This window comes from Sapajus apella, unplaced genomic scaffold, assembly GCF_009761245.1.
Source record: "Sapajus apella isolate SASKATOON/1434 unplaced genomic scaffold, GSC_monkey_1.0 scaffold3, whole genome shotgun sequence".
Classification (NCBI taxonomy): Eukaryota; Metazoa; Chordata; class Mammalia; order Primates; family Cebidae; genus Sapajus; species Sapajus apella.
The window spans coordinates 28,675,761-28,695,466 of NW_022436943.1; the positions used below are offsets into that span (position 1 = coordinate 28,675,761).

A 19,706-nucleotide genomic window follows, 5' to 3' on the forward strand; every position below is an offset into this window, starting at 1 on the left:
GGCTTTTGGGTGACGAGTGCCAGTGTGAGTTCATTGATTATAAAAAACGCACCACCTGGGTTGGGGATGTTAATTGTGGGGGAGGCTGTACATGTGTGATGATGAGGGTATGTGGGAAATCTCTGTACTTTCTGCTCAACTTTTCTGTGAACGAAAAACTTTTCTAAAAAATAGTCTCTTTTTTAAAGTGGCTTAAACAATTAGGATACTTATTGTGTCCCAAATCAGGGGTCTGGAGGGCAGAGAGGATTGAGGGTTGGTTCAATGGCTAAAGGTGCCATCAAGGACAGAGATGTTTCCCATCTTCTGGCTCTGTCTCTCTCTATGTTATAAAAAGTGTTGCAGTTGTTGGAGAAGTCACATATGCCGGCACAACCACACCCAGTAAAAATGAACATACTCCTTCTTATGTATCTTGTTTTAAGAGAAAGGAACGCTCTCCTTCAAGCTCCTCATAGACTTCCTTTTGGGTCCCATTGGTCAGTGTTGAGTCTCATATCCATAATCTGACTGCAAGGAAGGGAGAGGCTGCAGGGCAAGCACTCACCGAGGTCACACAAGCACTTGCAGAATTCCGTGCCTTTACTCGTGCTCCTTCCCTCTCGCTTATCTTGGCTCTCCCTTGGCCCACCTTTTATCCCTAAGAGCATTCAGGAATCCTCCGTGCAGGTTCCTCAGGCCTTTCTATGTAACTTCATCATCCCTCTATGTAGACTTTTTTGTGTGTGCATCTGTCTTAACAGCCAGACATGAGCTTCTGCAATCCCTCCTCTTTCATCAGGGGATCCCAAGGAACTTGCACAGGGTTTAGTGCACAGCCATGCTTAAAATGTGGTGTTGGATGGCAGGAAAAAGCAGATAGAGCTTTTCCCATCCTGGGGAGGACACAAAGGCCACAAAAGCATGGAGGCAGCTTCAGTATTTGTACACACACATACACATACATATATACACTGCACACACATATGCAAATATAAGGTAAATTCTTAGAAATGGAATGACTGATTCTAGTAGCTTATAAATTTGTATAGGTATTGTGAAATTGTCGTTTTTCTTTCACGCCCAAGCTTGGGAATTGCTGGGGACTCTCCAAACAATGTCCCTGACTCTACTTTTGGTTGTGGGGTCTGGGAGCCCATTCATTTCCTCTTCCTAGTGCTTTCTTCTAGCAGCTGCCCCCAGGTTTGCCTCCATGATCCAGCAACTGCTGTCTCCATTCCCCTTGTTCAGAAGGTTCCATCTCCTCCTTCCCCAAGAGGGCTGCAACCACCCTCAGCTTTCATTTCTCCCTCCTCAGAGAGTACCAGCATCTTCTCCCCCTTATCTTTATTCTTTGTGAGGCTGATATGCTAAAGTTTGTCTAGTCTTCCCCAAACTCAAATGACTACATCCCTACTGCTGCCTTCTCCCTCTCCATTTCCGTTTCTAGCATGACTACAAAAGAACCCCGTCCAGTCCAGCCTGTTGGCTTACTCCTTCCCACCTTCCCTCCAGTTCATGCTCCAGCCCACTGAAGAGTGGCGCCCACCCCCAGGCCCCTGCCTAAATGGCTATTCCAGAAACACCAGTGACTTCCCACTCACCAAAGTCTGGGATCATTTCCCCAAGATCCTGCCCACCTCTTCTTCTCCACTCTCTGTTCCCTTCCTTGGGGCCACCATGGCTGCTTCTGGATTTCTCAATCAGACACCCACATTGTAGTCCCGTCCTTGTTCAAATAAAGCATCTCACTTCAACAGTTTGCTTTATCTTCAGGACTAAGCTGGCCCCATACACGAAGGACTCATGAGGGGCATGCAATCTGTGTGCCCAGCCTGAGCCCAAGGGTCTATTCTGAACCTTTTTTTAAAAGATAAAAGTTCTTGCAGGTATAATAGGGGTGTCCGTCAAAAAGTAAAAAATAATTTTGTAGAAAAGTTTGGACGCTTTCCTAACTCTCTGAAATGACACAAGCTGGTCCTTTTGACTCGGAAGCTAAGTTTCTAAGATGGAAAGTCCCATGTAGGAGTGGGACACATGAAACCAATTATTCAACCTGTCTGGGGTCATAAGTGTAGAGGTGGCTCCTACTGCCATCTGCCTCTTTGAGTGTGGATGGCGGGTGCTTGTCATTTTCCACTGGCTCCGGTGGACGTGGGGAGTATGGGAATGAGGGGAAGAGAGGAAAGAGGGAGAGAGGACGTGACATCCAGGCTTTCACAACTCACTGTCTTGTGTTTGAAAATATCTGATTTCATTATTTTCTATAATTGATTTCTAGCACAGCTATTCTGAGGAAAATGCTAGAAAAAAATATGTTATTCCTGTGTATCAATGTTACTCTTTGTTGATAGTAAACGGCTTAGTCACTTTGTGGGGGAAATAAAGAGGTTGATTCATGGCAATGTGACCCTCTTGCCACTTCTGGTTCCTTTTTTCCCACTGTATATCAAGACCCATCGCCCTTGGGAAGTGCATTTCTACATTCGAAGAAGAACTTGAGAGAAACCTGTAAGTAAACTTTCAGCATAATCTTATTTCTAAAATTGCTTTTTAAAAAGTACTAGTAAACTGTAACCAGAGCATACTTTAAGGCCCTCTCTGCCCCGACAGTCTCCCTATGTATGGAAGTATCAGAAAGTCTTTTCATGTTGGTATCTGAATATCCTCTGCTCAGGGAAGACTGCAGCACGAATATTCTCGTACTTGCGTAGCTTATGTATACTCGAGCCACTCCCGCTTTTGAAGAATGAATGCCCTCAGCTAAGCCTCCTGGCCATTATGAGGAGCCCTAGGCTGGCTCAGTCCTGCCACACTGACAACACAGCTCCCAGAACCTGGCACATGCAGCAATGGGCTGGATTGTTCCATAAATGCTATTCTGTTTACCTAGTAGCATTCATTAATCTTTCCTTTCTTGTGTGAAGGCTGCTTTCCCAGAGGAAGGCATTTGCTCGTTTTCCCAAGGCAAGAGCGATGAAAACAAAGTCATGAGGAGTTCTTTCTACCTCAAAGGAAGGCCTCAGCTCCTGCTCAAGCTGTTTTGACAGTCTGAGAGAACAGTACATTCTGAACCACATTGTAGGTTTGCAAGAGCTTATTAAAAAAAAAAAAAGAGAGAGAGAAAAGGAAAAGGAAAAGAAACCCCCCATTCTTCTTTTGTTCCACTCCCAGGTGCTGGGTTTTGATGTTCTGTCTCAGAAGTGACCTCAGAACGCCAGCTCCAAGAACCAGCTCCGCTGCTGTCTGCACCTTTAATATCCAAGAGCATGGGGCTAGCGGGGACCTTAGAACTCAGCTGGCCTGTGAGAGCTGAGGTCCTGGAGGTGATGTGACCTATCCAAGGTCACACAGCCTGGCTTGGGTAGAGGCAGACTGGACCACAGGTCTTCCCGTCTGGCGCTGTTTTTATATTCTGCTCTGCCCTTTGTTCAAATTCCTTTTAAAATGAGATTCACATCAAGCCAGTGAGGGGAGCTGATGGGCTCAGACTGGATTCCTGCAGGGGACCGGCAGGGCTGGTTGAGGCATACAGAAAGAACAGAACGCTTGTCTGTTTAGGTTTATTGTCCCCTGGGGTGTCTGCAGACTGTATCTGGGCTTGCTGAGCATCAGCCATTAGCTTTTGCCCAGGCACAGAGTCAGAATGAACTGGTATCACTTAATGGGAATTGCAGGACATCAGATGAGGCAGGAGCTTTGGAAATGGGGAAAGAGGGGAGCGATAAGATGCTCCCAAGGTCATTGTCTCCTGGCCTTTCCTCCAGAGAAGGTCACATTTCTTTCTTCCACACTTTCAATAGCAGCCAGTCTGTGGGTTTCTGTTTGCCAGCTCTGGAGCCACATTAGTGATGTGCAGCTTAAACACTCCTCAGTCTAGAATGCACCTAGGGTGGGCCATTCATGTGGTGGGTCTCATTATTATTTCATGGCTCCATTTTTTGTGGTTGCTGACTGGATCTTGTATCTGAAGCAAGGACACATTCATCTGCACCTTGAAAATTGATCTGTGCTCAAAAGACAGCGCTCAGAAATGCCTGTCTCCTTGACTCATCAAAAAGGTGGGCAAACCAGAGCTCTATGGGTGGGGGCCCTGTGCCCTCCATGTTGAGCTCTCAATGCTCCCACTGACATTGAGATCCTCTGCAGGGAAACGATAGAGGTGTATGCACGTTGCAGAGGGGCTGGCTAGCTAGCATGGGCAGGGTTGATGTGGAAGTCTGGCTGTTTCTGTTTCCCATGGCAACAGCTTAGCCCTGCATGAAAGCAGGTAAATGTGGGCTTAGGCCAGATGCATAGACGGCATATGGCTCTGCAGAGCTCTCGGCTCAAACCAGGCCTCTTCCTCCCTAACCCTGTTCTGCTGTTTTCATGTTCCCTTCCACCCAGCCACACAAAAAGGGCTTTAACCCCATGAAAGAGAGATGGGGCCCTTGGTGGCACTCTGCTGTGGACTCCAGCTAAGCCTTCCCCGCCTGAGGTGTGGTAGAAGCTGCAGTCCTAAGATAAAAGCAAGAAAGTGGTCATTACTCCAGGGACAGTGCTGTTGGTAAAAACCGGAAACAGGTATTGTATCCTGGAGACATAAGCATGTCCCCAGGATACAATAGATATTATTGACGGGAATAGATATTATTGACAATGGATGCAAAATAAAGAGAAATTACAGGTTAAAGGGATCAAGTAAACTTTTAGAAGCTGCCAGAAAAAAACAAAACAAAACAAAAAACGTTGGAGAGGCAGAGGGAGGGACTCTGTAAGTACAAGAGAGGGGAATAAAGCGGAAATCTTTGGGCAAAAGTAAACATTTCCGAGGCATAGAGGAAAACCTTTCTGTGTGAGACTGGAACTTGGTTTGAGCATGGTTTTTAAATGTTTCCAGAGATAAAACAGGAAAAGGTAACTCAGAGGAATGGAGAAGAGGAGGGCTAGGATGAAAAGCGGGCCACAGAGGAGAGAAGAGAGCCATGTGAGCATCATCTGACGATCAAGGCTGCACACTCACAATCCTTGGCCAAAATCAGCCAGTCAGTGTTTAAAAATAATTTGAGCCAACAGTTTTTTAAAAACCAGAAGATGTCACCCAAAGAAATCTAGATTTCTGACTTGAAAAAAAAAAGTCAGAAAATCTGCTGACTGCCTCTATAGAGAGCTTTGAAGAAAATCTGCTGGGTTGGTGGTTGCTGTTCCTGCCACTGAAATGGGGCGTGGGCTCTCCAGCCCCTTAGAGACCCACGTCCCAGTGCCCCACACCCCATTCCCCCAAGGAGTATCTGTGTCTCCTTAATTCCTTCACCGTTTCTGGTGCCTATCTGACCCTTGTAGGCATCTGAAATGCTGAGTACTGCCTGCACAGGATACCATGAGTCCCCATTCCTGACCCCAGCTCAACAGGGAAGGTGAGACCAACACCGAATGCACTTTTCTTCCCTGTCCCTGGGAAAGATGGCTTAGTTGGGAGAGAGAGTCCTTGATCTGGACCTTAGACCAGGATGGGCCTGAGTCCAGGGTTCCTGAGTTTAAGGGGTGAGCAAGGTGAGCCTAATGCTGGCTGTAACAGTCTCTAGGTAAACATAGGTATTCGTGAGCTGCACGATGCCATGGAGCAAGTGTTCACCTGGGTAAAGGAGAGCTGCCATCAGCTTTAGAAAGCTCAATAAAGCTGTGATGGCAAGTGCGGGGAGGACTCTGGATGTAGCTGACAACACAGGACGGCTCATCCTGGCATGGCGAACCTGCATTTCAGGATGTGTGCTTGATTGGGATCCTGGGAATATATTTCAACCAAATTCAGACACTGCTCTATGAAGATCATGTCAAAGAGAGGCTGAGCAGTTGTCCATCCTGACCCCTCAGGGTCATTTAAACATGGGTTGAAATCCTACCTCTTGCACTTATTTGCTGTGTGACCTTGACCAAGTTATTTAACCTCTCTGAGTCCCAGTTTCCCATCTAAAAAGGTATAGTGACAATAGTACAGAGTTAGAAAGCATGTATATCAGATCAGATGCTGTAACAGTGGACAGGCATAAAGTAACACATTAATAACTATTGTCTGTTATTAGGAATATTTCACAAAGTCTCAGACATTGACACAAGCTATAGTTTGTCCACTTCTCTAATTATGTATCCTGTGGTGACTGAGGGCCAAGTGGGTATTGTTATGGACAGAATGTTTGTGTCCTCTGCCAATTTGTTTGACCTCCGATGTGGCTGTATTTGTAAATGGGGTCTCTAAGGAAGTAATGAAGGTTAAATGAGGTCTTAAGTGTGGAGCCGTCATCCGATAGCATAGTGTCCCTATAAGAAGAAGAAAATGTAACTGCCTCACCATTGTGGAAGAGAGACAAGAGGCTGGCAGCCAAACAGAGCAGTGGGTGAAATGATCTCTGGGTGCCATGTTGGAAAGGTCTTTGTATTTAATTGAAGGTAACACAGCGTGAAGAGTTACCAGAGAGCTCAGCCTCCTTCTCTCCCCTCCATGTGAGGACACAGAGAGCGGGGAGTTGCCTGTAAGCCGGGGAGGAACCTCTACCAGAATCCAACCCTGCCAGACCTTGATCTGGAACTTCCATCCTCCACCACTGTGAAAAATCAATTTCTGCTGTTTAAGCCACCCAGCCTGTGGGGTTTTGCTAAGGCAGCCCTGGCAGATGATGACAGGTACATAGCAAATTGTAATTCCATTACCCAGGAACCGTAGTGGAATTTTAAAACAGGACTCATGAAAAGTCAGAGATGAGATATTGATGTAGTGGGAAATATGTCACCAAGTGGTGGAAAACTGGGGGTCTCACTCCTAGCTTAAAGTTCTTTAGCCTATTTGGATTTTATTTTCCTCTACTGTAACTATCAGCCAGGAAGGTGTCAATCAAAATCACCTGGACTTGTGCTATCCAATACATAGACTCCAGTTATCTATTTAACTTTAATTTAAATGTAAATGATTTGAATTATTAAAATTAATCATAATTAAATAAAATCACACTAAAATTAATTAAATTTATTAATTAAAATTAAATAAAATTTAAAATTCAATTCTTCAGTGGCATAAGCCTTATATCAAGTGCTCAATAGTCACACGTGGCCAGTGCCTCCTATGCTGGACAGCGCCTCCTATGCTGGACAGCGCATGTCTAGAGCATGCCCAGCATCACAGACAGTTCTATCAGATAGTGCCGAATTCTATAGCTTGCTACCCAAAACCTGGTCTTCATGAGAGCAGCTTTGGCAGCACCTGGGAACTTGTTAGGAATGCCAACTCTCAGGGGCCACCCTAGACCTTCTGAATCAAGATCTGCATTTTCACAAGATTCCTTCCAGGGATCACAAACTCAAGTCTAGGAAGCTCTGAACTATGATTCCCTCCAGCTCAAAAAAGAAAATTTATGAATCTGGGTATCTGCTTGACAAAGTCTTTGAGAAAGAAACTATCTGCTTAGCTTATCAAAATTCCAGTTTACTGATTTGCCTAAAAGGAAAAAAATTGGAATATCTGAAGGAAGATCAGCAGAATGGCTGCCCCTCCACAGGAGCAAAAAGAAATCAGCAAATGTCTAAAGGAGGCATGGATGGTGCCATCGTGCCTGGAGGGTGGTACACCTTGGAGGGTGGTACAATTCAGCTTCCATCTCTGTCTCTCTCTCTCTCTTTTTTTTTTTTTTTTTTTTTTTGGTAAGAGAGATGGGGTCTCTCTATGTTGCCCAGGCTGGTCTCAAACTCCTGGGCCCAATCAAGCAAATCTCCCAACCTCAGCATCCCAAAGTGCTGGGATTATAGGCATAAGCCACCACTCTCAGCCTCCAGTGCCTATCTCTAAGCCTCCCATCAGCTTGGGCATTCAATCTGTTCCTGAAGAGCAGAGAACGGACATTCTTCACATTCTGTGGCAGCAAAGAAACAACAAGGAATGAGTAGCATTTACTGGAGACATTTTATCCAGAGAATCTTAGGGTGCTTGCTAAGGTTCCCTTCGTTAAACCAAAAGGAGCAGGTAGGTCATATATTCAATTAGGGAAAATGAGGAACAGAGAAGAAATGAATGCTGCAGTCAATGATGCCAAAAGGGCAGACTGAAACATCAGCCTCTGGGCCCATGGGCCTAAATTCTGCTCTGGGGCGTAAGCTGTAAAATAGGAGAAGATACCTTCAGTCCTCTTACTGCAGAAAGTTTTGGTGTCTTGGTGATGCGCTGTTCTCAACACAAAAATAAGGATAACATTAGAGCTTCTGGCTGTGAAGAATGCATGTTCCTCTTACAAGACAAGATTGTAGTCGTATATCTTATTTAATTGATATTCGATTTTATTGCAGAATGTTAAAATGTTAATGTGTCCATAAATCTGTTTCATACTTTCAGAAAAATGTCTGTATTAAGAACACACTGTACAAGGATAAAGGCAAGAGAAAGGAAAAATGAATCCAGAATATACATTATTAATTTTTTAGGAAGGAAGCAAAATGGTGCTTCATAAAGGAAATTAGAAAAAAGTTAAGCAGCTGGGATTTCTGATTTGCTTTAAAGAAGAATCTGCTAGTTTGAGACATATCCTTACAGAGTCAACTATTTTGATTCAGGGAACAAAAAGTGAGCAGATAATGGAAATGGGCTTGTGATATACAGGTCAGCTCTTAACAGCCACTGGCAGAAGATGTGATGTCTCCAGCAGGGACAAACAGTGAGCTGAAGATCTTGTCACATCATGCAGAGCTGTGGAATTGGGGCATGGTACGGAGGATAGAGCCTACCCAGGAGTCAGGGAAGCCTGGCATGAATCCTGCTGTGCCGTCTCCACTTTGTGATTGCTGACAAATTCCAGGAAGCACTCAAAACCTCAGTTTCCACTGGGTCATATGCAAAGAGCATCTGCAGGCTTGGGGTAGGAGCAGAGAGATGCTTTATAAAATGTGCCTACAATTAACAAAATGTTAGGCAATTAACAATTTTTAGGGTATCAATCAAATAATGTTTGAGGTCAAACCCAAAGCAATGACAGAGCAAAGAGTCATGCCTGGGAGGAGAGGTAGCAGCAACTGACCTGCTCTGGTGCTGGACGTCCTGCCCTCTACCCCCACCTGCCTGCAGAGTCCTCCTGCCTGCGCCATGGGACTGGTCTGACTCGGTCCGCAATGCTAGGGAAGGTTCAGGAGCACAGGATCCTATCTCTATCTTCAGCCTTCAGTCCAACCTCTGATTCCAAAAGGAAGCAAGCTTGTAGGCAGAAGGAACTATGGCCCTTTCTGGCCCCCGTTTTAATCACCATTCTAATTCCCTTTCCTCCTGTTGCTGTCAGAACATCCTCATATATGGGATCTGGACTCTCCTAAGACCAGTCCCATACGGCAGTGACCCCTCTTCAACACTCAAGTTCGCCTCGTGTCTCTTTTCTGCTCTGAGCATTTCCATTCAGATTACATAGCAGGAACTGCAAGCCCTCTCTATTCTTGGTGGAGAAATTTACACACGTTTACTCCTGACCTGCCTATTTCCTCCACTCTATTTCTGCCCTTCATTAACCTCATTTGACCTGAACTCAGAAGAATAATTTCCTTACCCATGGTTGCTCAGTTCACAACCTGTAGCCAATGTCTGGATTCATCTTACACGACAAATGTAATTCACTGGCTCCTACTGTATTCAGCTACTCTGTAAATTCAGACCCACCCTATTTAACATGAGAAGGGATTTATTTGAGATTGTTTAAAAATTAACCAATGTCTGCATTAAAATCCCATACATGTGATATAATGCTTATTAGATATTTTCATGTCAATCAAGAAGGAATATCAAATTTATTTTATACGTATTACTCCAAATGAATCCAAGTCTCTCTGAGAGCATCACAGACCTAAATCTGTGTGACTGATGGCGTGTTAGCAGCTCCATAGTGCCTTCATTTTAATTATTCCAGTTCTAGGTAAAAAGAAAAGATGATTAACTCAGTGACGACAATATTCTTCTTTTCTTTGTAAGAGTCTCAGGAGGAAAGTGTTCTCAGAGGGTGGGGGCATAAGAGGGAAGAAGCTGTGGTTACAGAGTGGTTACAGTGGCCTCCGTCCAAGTCTGCATTTAAGTTTGGATGCCCTTGGTGTGCTTTCTGGCCTGCAAAATTAGAGCACAAGAAAACAGATGACTGTTAAAGAGTAAGCTTGCATAATGCAGTTTATTGACATTTCAGCCTATCAGCCTTGGGTTCAACTATTAAGGCTTGTGATATAGGGCTATTGCCTTTATCAATAGACAATGACTCTCTAGCAGACCAGTACAGAATTCAGTGGCTTAAAATAAATCAGAATTTATGATGACTCATGTGTCTACGGTCAACTGGTGGGCTGGCTGAGGACTGGCTGGTCTAGGATGGCCCCTCTCACATGTCTGGCAGTGGGACGGCTTTTGGCTGAGCTGATGGAATTGCCTGGTAGGTGCCTTTCATCATTCATCAGTCTAACCTGTTGTGACAGGCTCAATAATGGCCTCTCAGAGAAGTCCATGCCCTACTGCTCAGAACCCATAAATATGTTCCCTCGCATGGTAAAAGGGACCCTGCAAATGTGATTAAGTCTCTTGAGATGGGGAGATTATCCTGGATTGTCTGGATGGGCCCAGCATATTCACAAGGGTTCTTCTACGAGAAGTGCAGGAGGATCGGAGTCTAGAGAGAAGATGTAAGGATAAAAGTCTAGAGGGAAGATGCAACATTACTGGCTTTGAGATGGTAGAACAGGGTCTGTGAGCCAGGAAATGTAGGTGGCCTCTAAAGATGAAAGAGGCAAGGAATCGAGCTCTCCCCCAGTGCCTCCAGAAGGGCCACAGCATTGAAGACCCATTTGAGACTCTGACCTCCAGAACAGTGAGAGAATAAATATGTGCTGCTTTAAAACACTGAGTGGTTATTTGTTACAGCAGCGACAGGAGGGGAATGCAGCTGACAACACAGGAGCAGGTTCTGTGAGAGAACCTGGAGCAAGTCCCAGGCCTAGGATTGCCGCTGTCATTTCTGCCACGTTCAATTGGGCAAAGGTCACACAGCCAACCCAGATGCGAGGGATGGATGAACAGACCTCATCTCTTGATGGTGGAAGGTAGAAGAAGCTGTAAAGTCATATTGCAAGGGAGAGGACTCAGGGAAGAGGAAAGAATTATGGCCATTTTTTTGCAGTCAGTGTACCTCCATGCTCTTTATGTAGGTCAGAGGACATTCAAAAGCAATTTCTGACCTTAGTTTCCTTTTCATTTTCAGGACACAGGACGCATGGGTATCTGGACCTCAGGCATTGATATCTTCCTAAGTCTTTGGGAGACTTATGTGTCTCCAAGAAGCCCTGGATGGATGGGCTTTATCCAGCATTCAGGAGCTTGCTGTTTTGTTGCTCTTATTTCAGTGGGCCTCCTGTCTGTGGCCTTTTGCTGGTTTCTTTCATCAATCATAGCAGTTGCTGTCTCCTGGATTATCACATGTGTTCTGCTGTGTTGCTCCAAGCATGCACGGTGTTTTATTCTACTCGTCTTTCTCTCTTGTGGCCTGCGTGAAGGCAGGAATGCTTTGATTGCAGCTGGCACAGGGATCGTCATCTTGGGACATGTAGAAAATATTTTTCACAACTTTAAAGGTCTCCTAGACAGTATGACTTGCAACCTAAGGGCAAAGAGCTTTTCCATACATTTTCCACTTTTGAAAAAATATATTGAGGCAATTCAGTGGATTTATGGCCTTGCCACTCCACTAAGTCTATTTGATGACCTTGTTTCTTGGAACCAGACCCTGGCAGTCTCTCTTTTCAGCCCCAGTCATGTCCTGGAGGCACAGCTAAACGACAGCAAAGGGGAAGTCCTGAGTGTCTTGTACCAGATGACAACCACGACAGAGGTGTTGTCTTCCCTGGGTCAGAAGCTACTTGCCTTCACAGGGCTTTTGCTCGTTCTGCTTGGCACTGGCCTCTTCATGAAGCGATTTTTGGGCCCTTGTGGTTGGAAGTATGAAAACATCTACATCACCAGACAATTTGTTCAGTTTGATGAAAGGGAGAGACATCAACAGAGGCCCTGTGTGCTCCCGCTGAATCAGGAAGAAAGGAGGAAATATGTCATCATCCCGACTTTCTGGCCAACTCCTAAAGAAAGGAAAAACCTGGGGCTGTTTTTCCTCCCCATACTTACCCATCTCGGCATCTGGGTGCTGTTTGCAGCTGTAGATTTTCTGCTGTATCGGCTCATTTTCTCAGTGAGCAAACAGTTTCAAAGCTTGCCAGGATTTGAGGTTCACTTGAAACTGCACGGAGAGGTAGGGGCCCACAGGCACTTCTCATGGTGTATCCTGACCCTTTGCTGGTCTGTCTTGCAAAAAGTCATGAACCTCCCAGAGCAGGGCAGTGGCTTATTCACCTTTGCATCCATGGTGCCTGGCATAGTGCTTGGCACATAGAAGGAGCCCAACAAATTTAAACTAAATTGAAGTCACGATGTTTGCGTGTGATTCTGCATTAGTTCCCTGTGGCTGCTGTGACAAGTGGCTTAAAATAACAGAAGCTTATTCTCATATAGTTCTGTAAGGAGAAGTCCAGAGTGAGTGTCACTGGGCTGAAATCCAGGTGCTGTTGCCGCTCTTTGCGTCTTCCAGGTTCTGGTGGCCAATGGTATCCCTTTGCCTATGACCACGTCACTCCCATCCCTGCTTCTGTCATCACATCACTTTCTTATTTGCATGTGGAAAATCTCTCTCTGCCTCTGTCTTAAAGAATGTATATGATTGTGTTAGGACTTTCCAGTATAATCCTGGGTAATTTCTCTATCTCAAGATCTTTGACTTAATAACATGTGCAAAAACCCTTTTTCCAAATAAAGTAACATTAACAGGTTCCAAGCACTAAGACCTTGTGTCTTTAGGGCATCATTCAGCCTCCTAAATCAACAAACACTGAATGTGGAAATAAATGTCTCTGATGTTGAACGTGAAGTGGATTCCCAAGCAGGACTATCTGGCATGAACCTAAGAGACAGGGAATTAGGGCCTGCCTTCCTCTCATCCTCAAACTTGGGCAAGTAGGCTTTGAGCACCTTCTCTGAGTGAGAACTTTTCTGTGTACCCTGAGTCCTTATCAAACACAGGAAGGTTCCCAAGGATGATTGTTGAAAAGGACTCCTAAGTTACCCAGTAAAACGACTGACTAGTACCCGGTAGCACTCACTTTAAAAAATGCGACACAGCTACACTTTGTTTTTTTTGAAGCAGATTGGATTGCTAGTTCTCAACCTTATATGTGTGTTAAGAATTTCCTAAGTTGGATAGAGTTTTAGGCCTCGATTTATTTACATAGATCTTGTTTTAACTGGGAGAGCATTTTAAATAAGCTGGCCCTGTGATTTCAAGATAGGTGGTCCATAGACCACATTTTGAGAAACTCTGGCCTGCGTATTAGAAAGCAAGTCACCTCTAAACCAGAGGCCCTCAACCTTGGATTCAGGGTTGCATCACTGTGGAGCTGAACTAACAAACCAACTCAAACCAGCTCTTTCCAGAAACCCCAGAGATTCAGTTTTAATTGGACTGGGGTGAGAGATTTTAAAACCTCCCCGAGTAATTCTAATGTGCAGCCAAGATTGAGAACCCCTGCTCTAAACTCCTCACACCAAGAACAAAGCCAGAAAGTTAGCTCCTAATTGCCATCAGATAGATCTATGAAAAATCTTAATTAGCCAGGACAGCATCTGTCTCTGAGCTGGCGCCTCCTGTGTCTTGAAGGATCTGGCTTTCTCTCCTCTATTCTCCCTCTCCCTCTTCATGACAGCTGTGACCAACACAGAAGATGGTGGGGTTGGGGCATCCCATTGTTTATCTTTCCTTTTCCATTTTCTCTGTGGATATTTGTGCTTATGTTGACATTTCAGAGGATCTGGATATCGTCAGACACTTGTCTTACTGTTTTATAAACCCAGAAATTGCGAGGCTGAACCACATGGGGTGGGTATACACATGGGCAGGTGTGTATGTGCATGTGTGTGATGCATACTAGGGTTAAGTACACTAGCCCAGGCTGGCAAAAATAATGCAGGTAACCCCAAAATTCGGGCTTAGCCTAGGAGGGTTCTTGGCTTTGCTTGGGAAAGAATTCAAGAGTGAGCTGACAGTGAAAGAAAGCAAGTTTATTAGAACAGAGTACAGCAAAATCACTGCTCCATAGGCAGAGAAGGACTATCCCATAGGCAGAGTGGCCCAAAGTAGCACTCATGGATTGCTGATCAGTTATATTTATACCTAGTCTTAATTATATGCTAATTATGGTGTGGGTTATCCATGAGCTCTCTGGAAAAGGGGTGGGGGGAGTTCCCAAACAATATAAAACAACTTCTGGGTCATTGCCATGGCATCATTTATAAACTGTCATGGTGCTGGTGGGAGTGTCTTATGCAGATATGTTATAATTAGCACATCATGATCAGTGAGAACAGCTAGAGGTTTTTTTCATCACCATCTTGGTCCTGGCTGATTTTGGCTGGTTTCTTTGTTATATCCTGTTCTAGCCACAGGGTCATGACACAGGCTCAGTAAACAGGTCGTGCTGATCTCCTACCTCAAAAGCACCAACAGCTGTTTCTTTTTTAAAAAAATTATTATTTTTAACTTTTGTTGTTATTTATATTTGACACAGAATAATTGTACATATTTATGGGATATCCAGTAGCTATTTCCACGGGTCTGATTCCTCAAGCTACAATAGAGGTTGTGCAAGCTGCTGGGGAAATCACAGAGGAAAAACAGCCACAATGTTGACCACAATGTTGCCTGCAAAGCCTCTCGTGAAGCCTGGCTTTCCATTTCTCTCTACCTCTCAAGGCCTCAAATCCTCCTGCTACATCCGCATTTTTCCTCCCCCTTCCTCTGGCTCAGCAGATCTAGTCCCACGGCTCCTGCCCTCCTAAGCCTGGGCTGCTTCTCAGAGTTGATTATTCTGAGCTCTCTGAGTACCCTGAAGAATCCCGTTAATTACAAGGCACCCTGTTGCTCTAGATATTTGGAACAGGGTGGATAATGGAAGTAGTGTTTCAACTGAAAGCCAGACAGGAATTTCAGACATGCTTGATCTTAGAGGGTGGCCAGGAAAAGGGTCTCACTCCTTCCCCCCATTCTCCTCCTGTGTTCTCCTTTCTTGTCTTCCCCCCGCCTCCTACTCTTCCCTCTCTCCTACTTTTTGCTTCTCTCTCATTTACTTCTCTCTCAGCCAGTACCCGTGCCTGTTTTGTGAATTCTCACCATGTTAGATAGAGGGAAAAAAAGCAAATTCTGCCTTCAAAAAAAAAAAAAACTGCTTTCCAATGACAATGTCCTGACACCTTCATCTTCATCTCTGCGCACCGCTGGCTGCTGGGGATGTGAAGATGTCTAGGCTGTGAGGGCTTATGTCCTAGGAGGGAGGCCACCATGTGCACATGTAAAGCAGCAGGGTGGTGGGCACTGGAACAGATGAGTGCGGGACTGCTGTGGGAGCGCCTCTCGATCTCTTTCCTGCTGTGCCTGGGAGACTGTGCTGCCAGCAGCTAGCTTCTGCGTGACTTGCGATGCCCTGCCCTTATGCCAGGATGCCCTTGGAGGCTCCTGGTCTTCACCATTGCCTCACATTTGCCAATGAGAAGTCAAGCAGGAAGAGAAACACTGGCTCAAGGTGTTGCCAATATTTCTCTCACACTTTCATACAATTTTAAGTATATGTTTTAAATAAAGAAGATGGGAAATGACCCAAGTAGAGCTAGCTTTGTGGGTGGGGAGTGTAAATAAAAATATCCAGAGTTTCTACTTATTGAGCACCTACTATGTTCACTGCATTTGGCTGCATTAATTTTTCAGGACTGGCTGACACCAGAGCCTGCCCTCCGATTCATTGCTTAGTGCTGTGTCAATAAATTGTTTACTTAAGAGAGGAACATATATAATAAAACATCGGGGTACCACTTAGTATATTGCTTGGCGTTTTAAAAGAATTAATCTGTCTTCCACATTACCCTTAACCAGCCGCATATAAAAATGTTGACTCAACCTTTCTGAAGCCCTGATTCCCAACTGCAGAATCCCCAGTTAAATTTCTAGACAAAATGACTTCTTACCAGATCGAACACCCGCTGCTTTCTTATTGCAGAATTTCTCATCACTGACTCAATCGATGTGTTTGTTTCTTCAATAGTATTAAAAAGAGTGCATGTCTTTGCTCTGGGGACTGAAATCCCTCTATTTAATTGTTGGCAGACTGTCTTTTTAATAAGAGAAAAGGAAAGGCAACACAAATGTTTTTCATTGCTTAGGCACAGTGCTGGGGAAATTATAGATTTGACTTGACATTCGTGTAGAGGTCCCAGGTTGGGGTTTCCCAAGTCTTCACAGGCACTGGTGCCCAGTGTCCTCTGGGTGTGGTTGGGTTCTTTTTGAGACGTCATTTGTCTTTTCTTGGCCCCAGGGCTCTGTGGCACTAGAGTGATAATTACTTACCAAGCACCCCAGTCTGTAAAACTAATGCTCCTTCCCCAAGGTGTTTAATTTACACTGGGAATAGTTTATTCGTGGGCAGGATCTGGTCCATTAACTCCTGTTTTACCAAATTAGAAAACAAATCCACTGAGAGATTAAATGACTTTCCCAGGTCAGAGAAAGAAAGAGCTGAATCAGCGCATACTTCTCTTATGGGTGGCTTGGCTGGGTGGCTCAATGTCATCTCCTGCCCTCTGTGTTGATCTGCTGAGGGCAACTGGTTTATTCTCTTGCCTTCAGAAAGGAAAGAATGTACCTCTCATGAGCATCCAATAGGGATGAGAAAATTTCCTATTTTTAGGACCTGTTCAAACATGATTTTAGAGTCTCCTTCAGTAATGCGGGCTTGAGAGTCAATGTATCAACCTAGAAGGGGATGGAGTACCCTAAATAGAATAATCTCCCCTAAGCTCCAGAAGGTTGACGTAGAACATGGTTTAATGCCTCAATGTCTTTGTGATCTTGTGGTCTGCTGAAGAGGGATTGACCAGACTGGGCGGATATAATGAGGTCCTAAGGGGCTACATTCTAAAACAATCTTCCCCTGAGTGCAGCTGACTGCCTCCTCTTTCTTTTGCCCCATATGTCCTAACGTGTAGAAACAAGTATGCCATGAAAATTAGTTAAGTGATCAAATTTGTTAGGAAAACTGCTGGCTAAAATTAGAAGATTCCTTTACCTTCTTCTCAGAGCTTTCAACAGTCTAACGGGTATTGTGACTTTCAAAAGAATTGATAGAGTAAAAAAACTTATTTAATACACATCTCTTAAGGGAATATTTACTGTATTTCCACAAACCCACTTTGGAAAACACTGCAATAGTTACAAATAAGATGCATCTCTTCTTCCTTGCTCCAATCATAACACACAAAGGAAGATGTGATAGTTCCGTTGGCCAAAGTTCCCTGTGTATTTGAAGATAGAGCCAATGTGCTGCAGGGAAGTACTGAGAAAGACAAGGACTGAGTACAAAAATGGCATGCATCATGATTATTTTATTCTTTCATTTTAGAAACAAGGAACTCAAGATGTTATCCATGATTCTTCCTTTAATATATCTGTGTTTGAGTCCAACTGTATCCTGAAACCAAAATTCCTTCTATCTGAGACCTGGGTTCCTCTCAGTGTTATTCTTGTAATATTAGTGATGCTGGGACTATTGTCCTCTATCCTTATGCAACTTAAAATCCTGGTGTCAGCATCCTTCTACCCCAGCGTGGAGAGGGAACGCATCCAATACCTGCATGCAAAGCTGCTTAGGAAAAGATCAAAGCAGCCGCTGGGAGAAGTCAAAAGCCGGCTGAGTCTCTACCTTACAAAGGTAAGGCCAAGATGGCAGTGTAACCTCCAGTTGAGGAAGTTTGAGTTTGAGAGGGAACTGGAAAGGGTACTTCAAAGCACTTAGTGCTTCAGCTTCACATCAGGACTTACATCCCAGCAGTAGATAGGACATTGGGGAAAAATGAGCAAACTTACATGGCTAGGACTCTTAACTCTGTGATTTGAATGCTGGTCCAAAGCATACTACAAGATATTCTTAAAATATTGGTTTCAAGTAAGTATTTTCAGTCATTGTAGAGAGGCGACTGGAGAGGTCCTTAGTGTTGGCTATTAAAGGACAAAGCACCATAAGATGTACTTTCCTAGGTAAAAAAAAAAAAAAAAAGAGAGGGAAATATCTACTACAGCTTTGTAAATGCCAAAGAACTTGCTCATTTTCCATTGTGCGTGTATGTTTGTATATATACAGAGAGGATATATAAAAATATAATAATATATATACAAATATATAAATAAAAACATAATGACTCATACATGTATAAAATGGACATACAGCAAAAATTTTATGTAACTTAATACATATTTATTAATGTGGGAGTGGTCAGAAAAATTACAACCAAAGAATAATTCAAAGAACACACACATATATAGGCCATCAGGAATACCAAATGAATTTGCTTAATAGGTTCAAAACTGCGATCTTCTTTAAGGGTAGATAGGAGGGATTAGTTGTACCCTACTGGGAGGAATTCATGGGCATGTCATGGACAACAATCACTTGCATTATTTCTCTCAGTCATCTGCAACTTACAGAATTGGGAAATAGCCATAGACAATGGAAGACCAACATAACCCACAAGGATAAGCTTTTTCTGTTCATTTCAGTCTTTTGCTGTTTTTCCCAATGTCTTTAACCCCACACTGAAAAATTTATGTCAGAGGCATTTGAAATGACTCCAACTCCAATGCTCATTTATCCACTTTTCTGTCTCTTCAGATTCATTTCTGGCTTCCAGTCCTGAAAATAATTAGGAAGAAACAAGTGGGCATGGCAAGTGCAGACAAGCCACGAGAGACCCCGGGTACTCTTCAGCCACGTCGCATCAGCAATGCTCAGGTCTATGAAGGCAGTCACTATTCATGCCAGATAATAGAGAACGACACGGTCTTCTCAAGAGTCTGAGTTTGCAGACCCACCTTGCAGCACCTGGTTATGCCTCCTTTCACCTCAAAGCCAAAGAGCTGCCAGGTGAATGGTTATGTGCTCTGTCTTCCAGCCAAACCACATGATCTGATCTGTGTCACAATGTTACAGGACTCTAGCTGGGTCCCCTGATGGTGAGTTTCAGCATAGAATAATGTTCAAAGAAAAGAAAACAAAAACAATTGAAATCTCTACCACGGCCTCGCAAGCAGATGCCAAAGGGAACATACGTATATAAAGCCAGCAAACTATCTTTAAACTCTTTGTCCTTTCTAATGTCTTCCATGGCGATCGCCCCCACAGTGGTCTCTCTCTCTTTTTGTTTTTTTTTTTTGATTGCAGAAATTTATTAAAGTTGGAGACATTATTTAACCTTCTTGTGCCGTGAGACTCCATCAGGCTATCTACAAAGTACACTGGGAGGCTGAGGATCACTTGAGCCCAGGAGTTTGAGGCTATAGTGAGCCTCAAAAGGTCACTGCACTCCAGCCTGGGTGAGGCAAGAGCCTTTCAAGGGGTAAACTGCATGTTTGCTTGCTGTGGTCATTAAAAACCCTGAAAGCAAAGACAACATATTAATCATGAAAAAAAAAAAAAAAAAAACAATGGTGTGATGCTTGTTGGTATAGTAGTTTCTCTCTGCCCTCTTAGTAAAGAACTCTTTCTGAAGCCCATTCCTAGCAGCTCCTAGTTTCTTCTTACCACTACCTGCACTTCTGCCCTCTACT

At 44.1% G+C, this 19,706-nt stretch overlaps 1 protein-coding gene across 1 annotated transcript; it reads left to right on the forward strand.

The window, feature by feature from the left end:
- Positions 1 to 2,424: 2,424 nt before the first annotated feature.
- DCSTAMP (dendrocyte expressed seven transmembrane protein) lies at positions 2,425 to 19,307 on the forward strand. Its single transcript, XM_032251505.1, has 4 exons — positions 2,425 to 2,490; positions 11,220 to 12,260; positions 17,506 to 17,814; positions 18,772 to 19,307. The coding sequence occupies exons 2-4, from the start codon at positions 11,232 to 11,234 to the stop codon at positions 18,955 to 18,957; spliced, it is 1,524 nt and encodes a 507-aa protein (XP_032107396.1). The 5' UTR covers positions 2,425 to 2,490; positions 11,220 to 11,231; the 3' UTR covers positions 18,958 to 19,307.
- The last annotated feature ends 399 nt before the right edge of the window (positions 19,308 to 19,706 follow it).